This window comes from Microcaecilia unicolor, chromosome 3, assembly GCF_901765095.1.
Source record: "Microcaecilia unicolor chromosome 3, aMicUni1.1, whole genome shotgun sequence".
Taxonomy (NCBI): domain Eukaryota; kingdom Metazoa; phylum Chordata; class Amphibia; order Gymnophiona; family Siphonopidae; genus Microcaecilia; species Microcaecilia unicolor.
The window spans coordinates 235,103,871-235,123,888 of NC_044033.1; the positions used below are offsets into that span (position 1 = coordinate 235,103,871).

The 20,018-nt window shown below is 41.9% G+C and overlaps 1 protein-coding gene across 1 annotated transcript in view; it reads left to right on the forward strand.

Annotated features, from left to right (window-relative positions):
- The first annotated feature begins 6,689 nt into the window (after positions 1 to 6,689).
- Positions 6,690 to 20,018, forward strand: part of LOC115464442 (vomeronasal type-2 receptor 26-like) — a 50,965-nt gene continuing 37,636 nt past the window's right edge. The window contains exons 1-3 of the mRNA XM_030194822.1: positions 6,690 to 6,838; positions 8,749 to 8,886; positions 18,102 to 18,393. Coding sequence (XP_030050682.1) covers positions 6,690 to 6,838; positions 8,749 to 8,886; positions 18,102 to 18,393 — 579 coding nt within the window. The remainder of the gene's footprint in view (positions 6,839 to 8,748; positions 8,887 to 18,101; positions 18,394 to 20,018) is intronic.

Here is a 20,018-nt window from a genome sequence, read left to right on the forward strand (position 1 = left end):
AGTTATGTCCAATGAAAAAGGTATCATCTTATTTTCTTTTCCATGGTTTATTTTGTTTGATTTCTATGAATATCTAAAACCTGTAATGATTAAAATTTGTGCAAATGATGGATTAATTTATTTATTATTGTTATCATTTGTTGGGCAAGTCCAAAGTGAATGTTTGTTTTTTGGCAGAAACTGCATCATTGGTCGAGGCCATCCTAAATTTCACATATTTTTTATAGTTAAAATAAGGTGTTATACACAATTTGAATATAAAACTTAAGTAAATATAGTGGTCAATAACAATTTTGTTGGTGATACTTTATCATTGGATTAACCATATACATGTGAGTAGCTTTTCAGGGTCTTCCTCCATTCATCAAATCAGTGGGAAACAGTAGTAACACTTGGGGGCTAGTTATGAAGTTGTGTTAGCTATTAACATAAAAAGTAACCTGTGACAACAGTTAATGAGGTACTTCAGCAGCTATTGCACTTTAACTTTGATAATACCCTCTAGTAAGTGGATATCCTCTTGGCAGTTTACAAAATGGCCCCTTTTATGTAAATAGTACAGAGTCAGCTCTGGAGTTTGCTTACATATGACATTTAAATTCAGTAAAGGACAGAGTCAGGTGATGTGATAGAATTTTCAAAGTCTTTTCCACAAATAAAACATGGTTTTACATGCAGAAATTGGGTTTTCCACACTTGTCCAAGACGTACACATGGCTAAAGCAGCTGCTTGTGACTATACATAAAGAGCAGAAGATTCTGGGTTGAAGCCCCACCTTTCCCCTACCTTAGGGGGAAAATGTGCTTGAGTGGAGGAGTAGCCTAATGGTTAGCGCAGCAAGCTTTGATCCTGACTACCTGGGATTGATTCCCATTACAGCTCCTTATAACCTTGGGTAAGTCACTTAACCCTCCATTGCCCCAGGTACAAAAACTTAGATTGTGAGTCCTCTGGGCTTAAAATATGTACAGCGCTGCCACCATCTAGTACTGCTATAGAAATTATCAGTAGCAGTACACCTAAGTGTAAGTACACATTGGGCACAGGGGGGAGGGGGATTCCTTAAGATAGAGTTGGGTTAAAGGTCCATGACCCTTATTGTCTGGAGGCCCAAATCCCTGCTTCAGAGGATCTATACTCCCAAAGTTATGTAGAGGGCTAACATTCATTGGGTATTGTGTCAGGTCTCTTAATAACGATGAAGCACCAAAAACACAACACCACAGTATAAAAGCAATAACACAGACTTTATTAGGCATAGGGATACATTACCAAACTCTTTGGCATCTCAGTCCTTTCTAATCAGCTAGAGAGGGCCCTGAACACTCAGGACAAAAGCAGTTGGGAACACTTCATTCTCATCAGTGAAGGTGACTATCTCAAAGTCCAAGGTTGTCCAGTCGCTCTTATACACACTAAGGGGTCCTTTTACGAAGCTGCGGCAAAAGGGGGCCCACGCTGACATTGATGGGTGTTTCTGACACGCACCGAGGCCTCCTTTTACCACAGCGGGTAAAAGGCAGATTTCCCTTTTCTTAAGGAAATGGCTGTGCGACAATTGAACCACTTGCTGCATGGCCATTTCGGAAGGGACTACTTACCGCCACCCATTGAGGTGATGGTAAGGGCTCCCACGCTAACTCAGCAGTAACCGGGCAGTTAGTACCCACTGTTCCATCTAAGCTAAGCAGGAGTCCATCATCTACAGTCCTGCCAGTGGGGGATGATGTTTCACTAACAGATTTTCAATAATCAAATCAAAATTGGTAAGCTGTGTCAGTCATAAGGCATATAGGGACAGGCTTATGAACCTCAACATGTATACACTTGAATAAAAGCAGGAGAGAGGGGATATGATAGAGATAGTAATACCTCAGTGGCGTTAATGTACAGGAGGTGAGCCTTTTTCAAATGAAGGAAAACTCTTGAATGAGAGGACATAGGATGAAGTTAAGAGGAAATAGGTTTAGGAGGAATCTAAGAAAATACTCTAGCACAGAAAAAGGAGGTGGATGCATGGAATGGCCTCCCTGTGGAGGTCGTGGAGACAAGGACTGTGTCAGAATTTAAGAAAGCATGAGATAGGCACGTGGGATCCCTTAAGGAAAGGAGGAGTTAGTGGATACTGAGGAAGGTCCGCCTGGGTGGGCCATTTGGCCCTTAACTGCCATCATGTTTCTATGTTTCTGTAAAATAAAAAATAAACAGACTAAAGAGAGTTTAGATAGTCTAAATGTGGGGACGCAAGTAATTGCTATTGGCTCAACCTACTAGGACTATATGGAATCAATAAACATGACAAAAAATGGATGGCCAGACTGTAGAATCTTATAAACAAGTGACAGTATTTTATATGTAATGCAGTGGGACAGGGATGGCCAGTGTTGTTGGAATAAAGGCATAATGATAAGTAGTAGTAGTAGTAGTAACATGGTCATACTTTTTGACTCCATGATAAGTTTAATTGCCACATTTTGAATTAGCCGAAGATGTCAGTTGTTGGAAATTTTGATACCTCGATAAAATGAATTACAGTAATCTAAGGGCCCCTTTTACCAAGCTGCAGTAAAAGGGGGCTTGCGCTGGCATCAACGTGTGTTTTTGATGCAGGCTCAGGCTCCCTTTTTCTGCGGTGGGTAAAATGTAGGTCTTTCTTTTTTTCAAGAAATGGCCGTACAGCAAGTGAAGAACTTGCCGTGAGTCCATTTCTGGGGGAGCCATTACCCGGCAGTAACCAGGCAGCACACGACACTGCCCGATTACCGCCAGGTACACACCGGCGCTACAAAAATAAATACATTTTTGTAGCACCAGATATGGGGAGGGAAGTACTGCCAGGCTGCTGCGGTAGCTGGCGGTACTTCCTTTTTAGCGAGCATTGGGCTTACCGCCAGTTTGTAAAAGGGGCCCTAAATAATTAATGACTAAAGCTTGGACTAATATCTGAAGCACAAACTGATGAAATAAATGTCAAATGGAATACATCAATTTCAATTTATAGAAACAACGGTTAACTACAGATGAGATCTGCGCCTGAAAATTAAGGGTATCATCCAAAGTAACAGCTAAGGGCTCTGTTTACTAAGGTACGCTAGCGTTTTTAGCACATACTATGTAGACACCCATAGGAATATTATGGGCATCTATACAGTTAGCGAGCTAAAAAAGCTAACACGCATCTAGTGTGACTTAGTAAACAGGGCCCCTAGTGTTTTAAAACTGTATTATTTATATGCTTTATTTTCCGATTATTTCTACATATAATTTTGTGTGTACTGATGGAAGGTGCAATATTTCCAGTCCAGAACCTGTGAGATACCGAGCCTATCTTGTACAAGATCATACTGATTATTCTATTCTCAGTTGATTATTTGGATGATGAGGTTTCTCTCTTTTCTTTTTTCTCTCTGAGCATCTCAACTTATTATTATCCATGCTAAGAGTGTGACTTGTTATTATTTCGTTGGTATTTTTGGTCTTATTCACCATCCCTTTCCTAGTAATTCTTTTGGCCGCCACCACACTAGAAGATTTCAGCCCGTTTTCTACAACGATGCCCAGATCTTTTTCTTGAGTACTGACTCCTAAGGTGGACCCTAGCATCAGGTAACTATGATTTGGATTATTCTTTCCAATGTGCATCACCTTGCATTTGTCCACATTAAATTTCATCTGCCATTTGGATGCCCAGGTCTTCCTGCAATTTTTCACAGTCGCACATGTTTTAAGAACCTTGAATAGTTTTGTGTCATTTGCAAATGTAATCACCTCACTCATCATTCTGATTTCAATATCATTTATAAATATGTTAAATAGCACCAGTCTCTGCAGTACTCCACTGTTCACCCTCCTCCATTGAGAGAAATGACCATTTAATCCTACCCTCTGTTTTCTGTCCAATAACCAATTCCTAATCCACACCAGAACCTTGCCTTCTATCCCATGACTTTTTAATTTTCTCAGGAGTCTCTCATGAGGAACTTTATCAAAAGCTTTCTGAAAATCTAGATACACTACATCAACCGGCTCACCTTTATCCACCTTCAAAGAAATGAAGCAAATTGGTGAGGCAAGACTTCCCTTGGCTTGAACCCATGCTGACTTTGGCCCATTATACCATGTTTGTCTACATGTTCTGTAATTTTATTCTTTATAATAGTTTCCACTATTTTGTCTGGCACTAATGTCAGGCTTACTGGTTTGTAATTTCCTGGATCATTCATAGTTTAATGTACAAGTCATATTTGCAGGCACTAGATTTTTTTTTTTTTTAAGTTGCATCAATGACTGCAGATCCTTACTCAATACCACCTCTAAAATGGAGGGCTAACAGGGAGATTCTGAACTTGGATATTTGTTCTCAGTATGTAAAAAAGAAAGGAAGGCTTCCTTTCCAGTTTGGGTATAACTGGCTGCGTTACATGGAAGTCAGCTTTCGTCATTACTGCCCCCCGGTCCCAATTCTCATAACATATCCACTGCTCTATCAAAGGATGTGTATTGAACGGAATACAAGGCAGGGTCTATAAAGGAATTTACACTGTTCCCAAATGGATGATAGGTTATGAATTAATCAAAAACATCCCAGGTCCTTCTTAGGTATAATATCAAGAGTGATATAACAAAATCCTCAAAGGGTGGGTCAGAAAAAGGACCTATAATATGTCCCAATTGAAATTCTTTCCCCAATTTCTCATTTCAATAGACCGATAATGATATATAAAAGTAGCAGTCCTACATCTGTGCTGTAAAGACGGATCTGAAAATGGAATAGCAAAATCCTTAGCGAACTCATACCATAATAATTCTGCTGCCTTCTTATCCAGATAACACTGCAACCACTCACTCAGTTCTTTCAGATTGATCGGGAATGGGACTTTACACTTAAAAGCTTGAAGGTCCGGAGAATCCTCCATCTGTGAGGAAATCGTACAACACACCAGGGTGCTGATGCAGGGCCACAGAAAATGCTGGTGGTGGAATGGAGGACTTACAATGAGTGATCTCAATAGCTGAGTTGTGCAGGCCATGCTGCATCAGGCACATGTACACAGAAGAGGGCCAGGAGCAGACAACATTCTCAGAGGAAACATAGGCCTAGGACTGAGGTTCTGGACTTCACAGATATCTCAGGAGGATCTGCTTTGATATGGCTGCCAACCACAATCTCTGTCAGCAGTTCGACCCTCTCCTGGGCTCCAGCCCATATTAGGAGTGTGCAGGTAATGCAATTTTATTTTGTTTGGTCTCCCGTATTGTTTGTATATTTTATTTTTGTTTTTATAAATGTTTATTTCAGGGCAATTTTGTTAATTAGGAGGTGGCTGCATTGGGCAATGTATCATTCCCTGCCCATTTCCCCAGAATCATTCTACTTCCCCCACCAAGATCATTAATCAGGGGTGTTGATGGTATAGTGTCTGGGCAGGAGCGATCCCCATTCAATCTCAATCATATTGCTACCACTAGGAGTCAAGCTGACAAATAATGAGTGTACTCGGAATATCTAGGTGTTACGTGTAGTGAGCTCTTGTGCTGGTCCAGGGATAGGAGCAGCAGTCAACAAGCCCCATGCTTCACTTGCGGTGACCACCGTTCCCCAGCAGTTGAGCCTCTAGGTGCAGGGAACCAACAGGACTTAAACCGGGGGCAACAGCACTGTTACAGCAGAGATGAGATACAGGCTCAAGACAAGGCAGGAGGCAAGAGGAGGGTTCAGGCAGGTGGCAGACAGAAGAACCATGTCAGATTCCAGGCGTAGGTCCAGGCAGACAGCAGACAGTAGGACAGTGTCATTCAAGGTGTGGGTCCAGGCAGGCAGCAAACAGAAGGACAGTCAGATTCAAGGCATGGGTTCTGGCAGGCAGTAGGCAGAAGAACAGTGTCCAGTTCCAGGTGTGGGTCCAGGCAGGCAGCAGACAGAAGAATGGTGTCCAATTCCAGGCATGGGTTGAGGCAGGCGGCAATCAGAGGAACAGTGTCCGATTCCAGGCGTAGGTTCAGCCGCTGATGAGAATGCAGGGGCAGAGCCGAGCGCCGCGACCGTCCCTGATGCCAACCAACAGGAGGCGCTGGAACCAGACGCTGCAACAGCCGCCCTGACCGCCACGCCGGAGACGGAACCCACTGCGACGTCGGTAAGTCATGACATTAGGGGCCCTTTTACAAAGGCATGCGAAAAATTGCCTGCGCTGATGTAGGTGCGTATATTGAAAGTGCACAGGACCATTTTTCAGCACACCTGCAAAAAAGACCTTATTTTTGGCCGAAAATGGATGTGCAGCAAAATAAAAATCAGCATGTGTCCATTTTGGACCTTACCTCCACCCATTAACTTAGCGGTAAGGTCTCACGCGTTAACCAGGCGGTAATAAATGTACACTGCCAATTACTGCCCGCTTAGCACCACATGGTAGAAAATAGAAATTATTTTTTTGCTGCGCGTTCTAGATGCACATCAAAATTAGAATTGCCACCCAGGGCGCATGGTAGCCAGGTGGTAGTTCTAATTTAATGCATGTTGTACACATGTAGGCACCTATGCGCCTTAGTAAAATGGCCCCCTAGTGCCAGAGTCTCTGGAGTCAACCTCGAGATCACGGAAGCTGAATTCAAGAATGCAAGATCCATTGCATGGAACCATGGAACTTGGAGTCACTGGAGCTGGCCAACCTCATTCTGATACATCATGGGATCTGCAACACTGAATTCAATGGATAGAATCAGGGACTACAAATACTACACTGCTTTGGAATGGCCACGTCTCCTTTCTGGAACTGGGTATCTTGGCAGCTTTGATTTTGATTATGAGAATCGTATTGTGATAGACCAAATGTGGTAATATATTCTTGCTGTTTCTAAGTGACATTACTCATTTTTTGATATCGTGTCCCAAGCTAATACATGAGGGGCCCTTTTACTAAGCCGCGTAAGCGTCTACGCGTAACCAATGCGCGCCAAAATGGAGTTATCACCTGGCTACTGCGTGGCTCTTGTGGTGTTTTCATTTTTGGCACGTGTCCGATATGCGCATCCGAAAAATAATTTTCAGACGCGCGTATCGGACACGCGCCAAGTGGCATTTGACGTGCGTAGGTCATTACTGCCCAGTTACCGCGTGAGTCTTTACTGCTAGGTCAGTGGCTGGTGGTAAGGTCTCAGGTCCAAAATGGACATGCAACAATTTTGATTTTGCTGCACGTCCATTTTTGGCAAAAAATTTAAAAAGGCCTTTTTTACAGGCGCTCTGAAAAATGGATCAGCAAGCCCAAAACCCATGCCTACAATACCGCAAGCCATTTTTCAGCGCACCTTAGTAAAAGGACCCCTAAGTACTTTATGCATGAGTTACCTGCGCACATTTTGACGTCATCATGCTGTTTGGATAAAAACAGACACCAACACAGTATGTGTTCTTTTGCTGATGTGTTTTTTTGTCAACGTTTGCTGGCACTGCAGGAAGCATTATTATGGTGAATGCTTTTAAGTTAATCTATTACTTTTGTAATAGATTAACACACAAAAACTTGGAAACTTATCTCAAACAGTCAACAGCTTTCTCTTGTACCGACTGTGGCCAAAGTTTCGCCAAACAGGGCTGTGTCAAGGTGTGAACGATATTTCAGCTTAATAATGCGTTTCTTACTCAGAACCTCACTGGATCAATGAAAGCTGATTTTTCACTAAAGTTTTAACAAAGATATACTTGGGGGGGGGGGGGGGGGGTTATGCATGTGAAGTAAACATACCCTAAAAAGTCCTAACAAAATTTCTTCCGTTAAGCAGAAGTGGAGGGAGGGTTCTGAGGCTCCTTCCCCCAGTAGTTTTTTGTACCTCAGTGAAGTAATTGACATATTAAATCTTGCTAAGCCTTTATTTTGAGAAAGAGGTGGTGGTAAGGGCTCCGGCAGTTATTATCTGTGTGCCAATTTTTTGAGTAGCGTACGGCTATTTGCTGCCTACTGGCAGAAAATTCCCTTTTACCCACTGCAGTAAAAGGTGGCCTTAGTGTGCAGCAATCCCATGTGCTGATGCCGCCATGGGCCACCTTTTACCACCACTTGGTAAATGGGCCCCATGTCCTATCCTGGAGACCTCTATTATTGACTGATTTTTATTGTCTGTTTTATAGTATGTGGATACATCACCATTTTGACTGTGTAACTGACCCAAGTCTTGTACAGGTGTCAAGCATATGATGACCATATTTTTGTGATTGTTTTTGTATCATTTGTCTTTGTATGTGTCATGAAATTTTAATTTTTATCATTGACTGTAATTAGGTCAGGTCTTCACTAAAATTTGCTTCCTTCAGAATTTGACCTCCTCTGTTGTTTCTTCTGTGGCCCTCTACATTTTTGGGTAGAATGAAGGACAACAAATATTACACTCCTATTCGATGTAAGTTTAAAACTAAGAATGCCAAAAAGTTTTCTTCCTGGAAATGGGTAACTTGGTTCCCAGCATGACTGTCTGCTTTTGATTCCTTTCCCACACTGATGATAGATACTACCCTCAAAGGAAGTGGCTCAAGACATACATAGTGGCACGCCAAAAAAAGGCAGAGAACCTGTACAATAGGGCCACTGCCAAACCAAGGCTATATTAGAGATGCCCTTTGGCCTCTTTGAAACATGCTTCCAGTATCTGGACAGATCATAGGGAGAGGCAGTGGACCATTATATAAGCTCCCCAAAAGATATGTGACATCTTCAAGGAATGCTGCATGCTCTGTAATCTTGCCATAGCTGGAGACTGCTACTTCGAGATGAGGTGGAACAGTCAGATACTGAGAATGATGCAGAACCTGCAGCAGAGGAGAAGCCAGCCCATCTCTACCAGCCTGGTGTGGCAACACAAAATGGCCTCATCCACAGGCATTTCCAGTAAACCAGTTCACAATTATTTATAACCAGTGCGAACATTATTATATCTATCTTCCCATTTCCTCTCTCCTTTCTTTTGGCACAGCAACTACTTAGACAAACATGGGTGTGGGATGAGGTGTCACTGGTCTGTGGAAGTCTCGCAAGGCTGCCACTTGAACTCTCAATAGCCATTTTGAATCGGCGCCGGGAAAAAGATAGTCTGCAGACGCACTGGACAGGAAAGAGGAGGCTTTTTCCTGCCCCGAAGAGATCACTAGACCACCAGGGCACCAAGGTAAAGGAGGGAAGGGTAGGATAAGATGTCCGCCTGCCTGTCCGCCCACCAGCCTGCCTGTTCATCCACAAATCCGGTCAAATGGGCAGGCTGGCAAAATCCGCCTGGTTGCCTGGCCGTGTTCTTAAAAAGAGGACATGTCTGGGTAAAACCAGACGTATGGTAACTCTATCCCAGATATGCAATGTCTGGGTCTAGTGTTTTAACAAAATCTGACCACTGGAGGCTTCCACTTCTGAACACTTCTTTCCCACATACATTTGTTGCTCCCTAGCAATCTGCTTCCCTATAACCATCCTTCAAGCAGCCAATAACTCTCCTTCCCCAGGATGAGTGTAAGAGTATTAGGAAGTGTAGGCACATCTACAATCTTCTGTTCCCCTCCCTTATTATCTTTTAGATCCTAAAGCCAGTCTGAGATTTTACAATAAAAATCCTCAATCATGGTCAACATCATCCTCCTCTTCCCCCCCTCCCCGAATGACCCTCTAAAAGCAACAATTGGACATAATACTTTTAAATAAACATTACAATAGCCCCTTTATCCAGAGTAAATGGTATTTGGAAACTGATCTTATAGTTAGAGATAGAGAACACCTCCTCACCACCACCACCACCACCATCACCACAACCATACACACACAATAAGAGCAATTTATCAAAAGTCATTTATCGAGGCAAATGGATAAAGAAGTTATCACCCTACCAGCGCCGTAGCGAGGGCTAATGGCACCCGGGGCGGGTCGCCACTGCGCACCCCCCCCCCCCGGGGTGCAGCACGGCGTGACCCCCCCCTCTGTGGCGCACCCCTCGGAGCGCAACCCCCCCCCCAGGACCGTATTCTTACCTGCGGGAGGGCCGATCCGCCCTGAGTGCATGTCACTCGGAGCTGCGTCGGCCCCGCTGGTTCCCTGCTCTCTCTGCCTCAGAACAGGAAGTAACCTGTTCCGGGGCAGAGGGAGCAGGGAACCAGTGGGGCCGGCACCCACTGAGCGCGTGCATCCGGGGCGGACCGCCCCTCCCGCCCCCCCTTCCTACGCCACTGCACCCTACCCCCTGGAATTTGGGCTGAATTCCTCATTTGAGCCATGTAAAGTGGTTGACAACATAGAGTCTGAGTAATGCTTTGTTCTGCTCTAGTTTGGGCACATTCTAAATTCATGAAAAGGACAGAATAAGAAAAATATAGAAACACACATATGAGTCTCTTTGAAGGCAATGAAAGGACTGAAAATAATAAAGCTGTTAACAAAAGGGATGTTGGCAAAAGAAAGTGAAGCTACATCACTGCCATCTGGCAGGAATGCCACTAAAACAAAGGAGGTCAATCTAGACAGTCTCTATCACTTCAGACTCTTAAATAAGAAATGTGAATGTGGCAGTGCCAGCAAGATAGTGAAACCCATCACAAAAATAAATAAAAAAGGGGTAGATTCTTGTACCAAAAATGCTAAGAAAACAATGAGAATGAGGTAAATGAGTGTATTATAAGTTTTATTTCTATTTAATTTGGATTTTTTTTTTTAGTTTCATATTAATCACTGGATTCTATATAGCACGACCGAAATTGCATGCACAAATCCAGTCATTGGCATTAATTAGAATTTACGTACACAGGGGCCCTTTTACTAAAGGGTTGACACGTAGCAACCTGGAATTACCACCCACCCAACGCAGCTGCCGGTGGTAGTTCTGCCTTTAACGTGAACCATTTTTGGTGCTGCTGGATTTTTAAAAATATATACCTCGAGGGGTTACCCAGTGGTGATCACTGCCTGGTTGCTGCTGGGATAGCGTGGGAGCCCTTACTTTCACCTTACTTGATGACGGTAAGTGCCCCCCCACATGGCCACACAGTAAGTGCAAGCTTATCGTATGGCCATGTGCTTTTCGGGCTTTTTACCCAATGCAGTAAAAAGGGCCTTGGAGCGAGGAAAAAATGGCTGATGCTGCTATCACAGGGCCTTTTTTACCACAGCTTGGTAAAAAGTTCCCACAACCTACAAAGCGTATTCTGGAAAATGATGTGTGTAAATTCTAATATGCGCTGTCAAAAAGAGGGCATAATAAATATTCCTTAAAGATCTTACAGTTTCGATCTAATTGTACCAAATGCTTTTTTGGCGGTTTTATCAGAACCTCACTGTGGCTTTCCGGAAGTGTCCGGTACATTTTACCTAAGATTCCAAAACGGTTCTTTAGAACATCATCACTGATCTTGGAATCATTTGGTACAATCAGATTGAAACTGTAAGGTCTTTAAGGAATATTTATCTCGATCCCTTGTTGGGTCAATTTCATTAAACATTGTACCATTGTTCCAGTTCTGAAGGCCCTTTTGTGCTTCTTTTTGTTGCTGTATTTTTTATACTATTTGACCCGCTCTTCTTTGCTGCTTGAAAAAGGGGGCATGGCCTTGGGTATGGAGTGGGCGGGCTTTGGCATTCCAAAACTCTACACACAGGGTTATAGAATACCCCTGCTCTGGGCCTACCTTAGGCGCTGTTATTTACACCAAGTTTTATTTGACGTAAGTGGCCATGCCTGGAGTTAGGTGCAGGTATAGCCGCTAGGCATATTCTATAAACCTGCTAGGTGTATTCCATAAACTACACCTAAATCAAGGTGTGGTTTACTGAACACGCCTAGGTGGAAATAGTTTTGGTGCTGATTTTTTAGGTACCATATATAGAATCTAGTCCTAAGGACTTAATGTAAGAGGGAAAACAACGAAGTAGATCAGTGGAAAATGTAAACAAACTTTATTAATAAAATAGCATATAGAGTATACTGCCCGTTACAGGCCGTATTTTGCCCAGCAGGGCTGTGTCAGGGGCTACTCAAAGCTTCTGAGTGCACCCACAGTGTGGGCTACTGGTACAGTGTCCAACAGGAACTGTAGTTTCCCAAATCTTGCGGAGATGGTAACAAGTGAGGGAAACGCCTTGAGATAGAAAACTCCATTTCCCAGTGTGCAAAGCGAGCAACACAGCTATTTTTCTGAAGTAATTGTTACTGGTACACATATTTACCAGAAAGTGTTTATAGTAAGGATCACTGAGTAGCCCCTGACGCAGCCCTGCTGGGCGAAACACGGCCTGTGTTGGGCAGTATGCTCTATATGCTATTTTATTAATAAAGTTTGTTTATATTTTTCACTGATCTGCTTCATTGTTTTCCATCTTAGAGTTTGCAGATTGTTTGCCTTGCTGTTTTTTTGGACCCTTAATGTAAGAGGTACAGTTACACTGAGCTCTCTGAGAAAATGGGGGCTCAACTATAGTCAGATTTTCTCTTTTGTGTTGTTTTTGGATTGTTTATTTGTTTTAATAAATGAATAGATTTAGACACATTTACATTTTTTTGTATTTTTTTATTTATGCCAGTTTATCTTAACAAAATACACTTGTACTGAAAAGCATATACAAAAAAAGAAAACAACAAACCAAGAATAACATCTTTAGGCAAATACTACTCCAGTCCACAAAACCGGTGACAAGTAAGAGAATGGGATATAAGAAGAACAACTTCAAGAATCTAAGCTGACATGTCTCAGTTCAGTAACATTACTTTATACAATGTACACAGACAAGAGAACAGAAAACTTCCCTAATACAATGGGAGCACATAGTATTGGGGCTGAAGTCCACCCAGAAGAAACAAGTGTAGAAAGGTAGGAAGGTTCAAAAAAGACATATTTGACTACTGTAGTTTGATTACACATTTACAAGGGAACCTGCATTGTGGATAGCCCATTTCATCTGTTTCTGTTAGGCTATTATGTTATTACATTGTGTCCTGCACAAGCATTTCAATCAAATTAATATTTGTCTTTATGTTAATGATAACACAGGATCCATAAGATAATACTTTACTAAAAAGAAACAACCTATATTTCATGCTAAATGCAGATGTCAGGAGCAGATATCCCTTAAGGCTGATGTCAGGAGCAGAAGAACCCAACAGAGACCACACAGTGTCCTCACAGGTTTCAAGCTCAGCTAGAAATAGAGCGATCACCTCACCGTAAGCATCATAATTTCACTTTCTTTCCTCATTCCCTTAGTGTATAAATGCAGAGGTCAAATTAATACTTAATATTTTCTGCCTATCATTCAAACATCCGATTTGATAGCACTATCAAGAACTGTGCATCATCCCCACAATACGCAAGTGTAATAACTGGAGTGGAAAGGGCGAACATCCTCACAGAAGAAGCTGTTTCAACAATGTTAAAGATGGATGCTCATCTGGTTCTCATTGTATTGATGCTCTCTGACATCCTATGGAAGACGGCTGAGTGTCAGTGTACACTTAGAAACTACGTATCAATAAATCTAAAACCAGGATATCATAGAGATGGGGACATCATGATTGGGGGACTTATAGCAGTGGAAATTGTGTATCTAACTTATTATCCAGCTTTCACAACTGTTCCCTCATTTGAAGTACAAGGGATGTAAGTAGCATCATGGTTTAGCTCCTATCTGAGACATGCCTGTAGTTTTATTATGGTTGTCACTGCATGAACTGCAGATATAACCTGTGGACTTTTTACCAGTTCTATCAGATAAAGTATGAGTGCTTTCCTTTTGAAAGTTACCCCGGGGAAAAATAACCTGCTAGGACTTTAATCTTTTTCTGTCTATACTTTTCTTCTCAAAATAATCATAGAAAAACTGTGTTCAATTTAACCTTCACAAAGTTAATTCCCTGTTTCCACATTCTAGTTGTCTCTGAATTTCTTTTATATTACATTTTGCTCCACTTTGTCTTCCATCAGTACTCTATTCTCCAACCCCATATGTACTGGATAATAAGAAAACTCTTCTCTGCTATATCACTGAACTTCTGAGCACAATAATTCCCTAAAATCTTAATCAATGAGCTTTTACTGATTCTAACTTCAAGGATACATCTGAATACCTCCTTACTGCAGTAGTTGAAATTCCCTTTTCCCTTTTCATGTCTTTTAATGACATTATACATATTGTTATACGGTCTGTGCCAGAGCTGGTGGTTGGGAGGCGGGGATAGTGCTGGGCAGACTTATACGGTCTGTGCCCTGAAGAGCACAGGTACAAATCAAAGTAGGGTATACACATGAGTTGTCTTGTTGGGCAAACTGGATGGACCGTGCAGGTCTTTTTTCTGCCGTCATCTACTATGTTACTATGTATGTATGTCTCTGTTTCAGCAGATTAGTTATTGCTAGATAGTCTGCTGATTACACCTTGTATTTCAATTAAGAGCATAAGACTAGCCATACTGGGTCAGACCAGTGGTCCATCTAGCTCAATATCCTGCTTCCAGCAATGGACAATTCAGGTCATAAGTACCTGACAGAATCCCAAATCATTCTAAAATTCATGCTATTGATCCCAGGGACAAGCAGTGGCTTAGCCATGCCATTCCCAATAGCAGACTTTGGACTTTATCTCTTGGAACATGTGTTACCATTTTTTAAACCTAGAGACACTAACCGCTGATACAAAATCTTCAACCAATGAGTTCCAGATCTTAACTATTTGTTGAGTAAAAAAAGATTAGTACCATGTAACTTCCTTGACTGTCCCCTAGCCTCTGAACTTTTCCAAAGAGCAAAAAAATGTATTTATGTTTACCCCTTCTACACCACTCAGTAGACCTCTATGATATTCACCCCCCCCCTCAGCTGTGTCTTTTCCAAGCTGAGTCTTTACCTCATAAGAGAGAAGTTCCATCCCCTTAATCATTTTGGTTCCCTTCTTCGAATCTTTTCTAATTCTGCTATATCTGTTTAAAGATACGGTGACCAGAATTGTACATAATAATCAAAGTGTGATTGCACCATGGAGCGATACATAGATATTATAATATTCTTTGTCTTATTTTCTATCCTAGCATTCTGCTTGCTTTATTTGGCTGCTGCCTTACACTGGGCAGATAATTTCAGTGTATTGTCCATGATGACACCTAGATCTTTTTCTTGGATGCTGACTCCTAGGATGGAACCTAGTATCAAATAACTATGATTTGAATTATTCTTCCCAATGTGCATCACTTTGCACTTATCCACATTAAATCTTATCTGCCATTTGGATGCCCAGTATTCCAACTTCCTAAGGTCTTCCTGCAATTTTTTTCACAATCTGTATGCATTTTAATAACTTTGAATATTTTTGTATTATCTGCAAAGGTAATCAGCTCACTCAGTGTTCCCATTTCCAGATCATTAATAAATCAAATTAAATACCACTGTCCCAGGACAGATCCCTGGGGGACTCCACTATTCACAATCAAATGTTTTCTGAAAATCTAATGGAAAGGATACATGTGATGTAACACTTCATACCATATGTAATGAGTTTATATTGCTGGGCAGACTGAATAGACCATACAGGTCTTGATCTGCCACCACCTACTATGTTACTACATCAACTGGCTCACCTTTATCCACATGTTTATTTACACATTCAAAGAAATAAAGCAAATTGGTGAGGCAACACTTCCCTTGGCTGAATCCATGTTGACTCTTTCCCGTTAACCCATATTTATCTTTGTGTTCAATGATTTTATTCTTTAAAATAGTTTCTAACATTTTGCCTAGCAAAAAAAAAAAGTTCAATTTTGGCACTTTTCTGTTTTTTTTTTTTAACTTCTCCTTTGGTCCAGATTCTTTACTTCAAATGAGGCAGGCACCCCCTCCCTGGAGGCTAACTGATCCATAACAATATGAGCCAAGACACCCATGTCTACCCACCAGGATGCTTTGGGGAGGCATTCTGCTGCCATCTGGAAAAATAGTGACACCTGAAAATAAGGGAGACAAACACGCCTGATGTAGCAATCTGTAGTGTATGCTGCTTTTCTATCATTCTACATTTTTAAAATACAGCAATACTTTGTATGTCATTAACTGCATTGGGAGTAAAGTTCTTTCCTGTGCTTGCATTAGAATGCTGTGCTGAAGCTCAGTACACCAGTCTAACTCACAGATTATTACATCCAGCACTTGACAGCACATAACCTGTGAATTATGTGCCTGAATACCCAGTTAAATCTAAAAACAAGATTGTGTGAAGAGTTTTCAGGCACTGATGCACTAACCTATGGGTTTTCCTGTGAATTTTCTGACATTTTGCATAAACTCAGTTATTGCAACCTAGAAAAATGAGTTAGATAAACTTTTGCATGAAACTTTAGAATTGTCAGATTCACCATGTTGAGGCTTAGTGGTCTTTTTGTGAAAACGTGACCACTAATTCATTTTCATATGCTGCTTTGTGTGTTTTTGCATCAGAGAAAGTGCAGGACAGGAAATCTGAAGCACCCATCAAAAAATGCAAGCAGCCTTCGGGTGGGGGTGTTTTGTGGCTTTTTGCATTACAGATAGTCATTAATTTTGAATTTACTTCACCATTCACTAGTCACGGAAACCTCCTTACAGAGATTGGTCACATTTTGCAAAGCTCACACAAACACTTGTGTTCTATTTTCTGTGCATTTTTTGAATGTTACTTGTGTGAGTCGTGTGAGTATGAGGTATTGTGTGTACAAAAAGTGTTGGCATTTAGGAAGACTATTGTGGAGGGATTTGGAGGTACTACTCTGTCCCTTCCTGCTTTCCTTCTCTTTTGTTCACTTCTCCCATCTCTCCCTCCCTACACGCACTCCCACCTAACCTCCTCTTCCTTTCCTTTTTAAGGCCTCCTCCTTCTTACCACTGTTCCCTCTAAGCTGAGCAGGAGTCCTCAATCTACAGTCCTTCCAGTGGGAGGTGCTGTTTCACTATCATGTTTTCAGTAATGAGGAACAGGAACGTTTTGTGGTCTATGGAACCTGCATGTTCATGGAGATTGAAAACACAACATTGAAGCACCACCCCTTACTGGTAGCAATGCAGTTGGCGGACACCTTTTCAGCTTAGATGGAACAGTGCTTCTTACCCCCTTCTTTTCTCTCCTTTCATTTCTGCTTTCTTCTCTTTCTCCTCCCCTCCCCCTTACAACATTTCCTAACTCTTCACAGTATGGGACACATCTTCAAATGCATTGCATAGGAACGTCCGCTAACACTTCAGTTGTTCCATCATAGGTATGGTCTCATTTTTATTGGTGGGGTAGAGAACATCCACAGGTACCTCCAGTCATGCCATTTCCCCCTGATGCCACTTCCTGAATCAGAGTCCTCTGGCCCCTGCTTAATCTTGAGTGGTGAGTTTATTTAATGGGTCAGATGGACATGGTTGGGCGGAGAAGCAGAGATGTTAGACTTCAGTGATTAAGGCTGTGTGTATGTGGGTAGGATGCAGATGTGCCTGCTGAGGAACAGGAAAAACATGGAAGAAGATAGATAGAGAGGAAAGACATATGCTTATTTTATGCTAAACCTGAAGTGTGCACTTCTCCATTATGTTTGCAGACAAATAAGTAACAAACTCCAGGGCCCTTTTACTAAGGCGCACTGAAAAATGGCCTGTGGTAGTGTAGATGCATGTTTTGGACATGCGCAGAATCATTTTTCAGTGCACCTATAAAAAATGCCTTTTTAAAATTTTTGCCAAAAATGGACATGCGGCAAAATGAAAATTGCCGTACGTCCATTTTGGGTCTGAGACCTTACCACCAGCCATTGACCTAGTGGTAAGGTTTCATGTGGTAACCGGGCGATAATGGTCTGTATGTGTAAAATGCTGATTACTGCCTGGATACCGCCCGCGTGCCAGAAAATAAAAATATTTTCCGGCATGTGCAGCAGGCACATGTAAAAAATGAAATTACAGCACGGGCCACACGGTAGCCAGGTGGTAACTCAAATTGGCTTAGTAAAAGAACCCTTCCTTTTTTTTTTATCCCTAATCTTAACCCATCACTCATGTCTGCTACCAATATCTCTGTTTCTATATTTTTCAGTTTGATGCTAATTTAATATTATCTGTCATTTATTATCCTTAAAGTCATGTATCATTGAACTATTACAACTTCCTGGCCTTTGTGTCTGCGGTGGAGGAGATTAACAACAGCTCGGAGCTCTTACCCAACCTCACACTGGGATTCCACATTTATACACCTTACAACAATTTACTCTTAACGTATACAATTGCCATGAATATATTGTCAGGAATGGACTCCGGGATCCCAAACTACAGCTGCAAAACATCTGGACCACTGGGTGCTGTCATTGAAGGCATTGCAGCTGAGCATTCGAGTGAGATTTCCAGCCTTTCCAGGATATACCACTACCCAGAGGTCAGGGGATATTTTAATTTAGTTCACTCCTTCACCATCCAGCAACGCCTCTCTGTCTCTCTCCTGTACCATCCAATATTGTCTCATCTCTCCTCCCATAGCACCTTTATTTGATATTGCCTGTTTTTCTGCCTCTTTCACTTTCATCCAGCATTGTCCCATCTCTACCCCCCCTTGCTACTACAACCACCATCCTGCATCCCCCCCATTTGTCTCCCTTTCTTCTCCCCCTCCCACTCACTCACTTAGTCCCTGGCTACTTTGCCAGGCTCATTTCCCAGGTCTCAATGTTAGCAGCAGCACCAGCAACTTGAAGGAAGGCACATGGACACTCCTCTGTGCATTCCACAGCTGGCTCTGTCAGTCCCAGAAACAGTAAGTTACACCTTGGCAGCTGATGTTCCCTGGAACAAAATCCTGTATCAGCATCTTGACTGCCAGAAAAGGTTGTATAGCTGTTTATTTTATTCTCTTTTTGGCTTGGGTTCAGTTAGAGGAATTCACCTTTTTCTTTCCAGTAAGTTTTAAGTTGAGCTATTTGATACTTTGGTTTGTTTCATTCAGGAAAATTAATGAGTTGCTTTAAGAATTTGTAGGCAAACTACTGATGTGTGCACCACAGCTACAAGAAGTAATATCAGCTCTGAAGTAACTTCCTGTTTCTGGGACCATCAATAGCACACAGAGGGCAATATCCCTTTACTTGCCTTAAGAAACATAGAATCATGATGGCAGATAAAGGCCATTTGGCCCATCTAGTCTGCCCATCCTCATTAACCATTAACTCCTTCTCGTCAGCACTACAATGGCAATTACATGTGTAATTGAAGTGAATTTTAAAGATTGTTTTTCAACTCTGTCTTTGACCCAAAGTAACTTTTCTTGTAAATACAAAAAACATGTTGGAATGCAGAAGATAAGACACAGCTCTAAGTAATTTGGTATGTGAAGGGGAGGATGGCATTTGTTTTCGGAAGTTCAGCTTGGCCACCTGGGCTTGGGAAAGCATGTGACCATGTTCCCACAGACCTAAGCAGAGAAGCATTCTGTAATTTTCCTTAGAAGCATTCTGTAACTTTCCTTAGCTCTGGGCATGGGCTCGGAGCCTAATAAAAAGGGAGAGCTTGTCACAGCAGAGAGGGAGCTCATCTGTGAGTAACGTATGGACTGCGCAGAGGATCTGTTTCTGGTCTAAAGCTCCTGGCTCTCGCTGTGAACCGGGCCCCCCAGCTGATGATAAGAGCCTGGATGATGGAGACCAGTGATGTTGTATGTATAGTATATGTATTGCTTCTTTTCCTGGTCTAAGAACTCTTGGCATTGCTTAGATGTAGAGACCAGTGATGTAATGATTGTTTATACAGCTAATCATTGTGTGTATACAGCTAATCATTGTATATATCCTAATCATTGTAGAATTTAGCTCCTCTAATAAAGGTTTTCATTTACTTATTATGAATCCAAAAGAATCCACAGTAGTCTGTGTCAGTGAGACAGGCTGTAAATCCATAGCACATCTTGGCGACGAGTGTGAGGGATTCGTACAAAGAATGACACCTTTGTAAGAGGAATGCAGGGGAGAGTTGAAGGAATGAGGTACTATATGTTATAATAGCCACTGAATG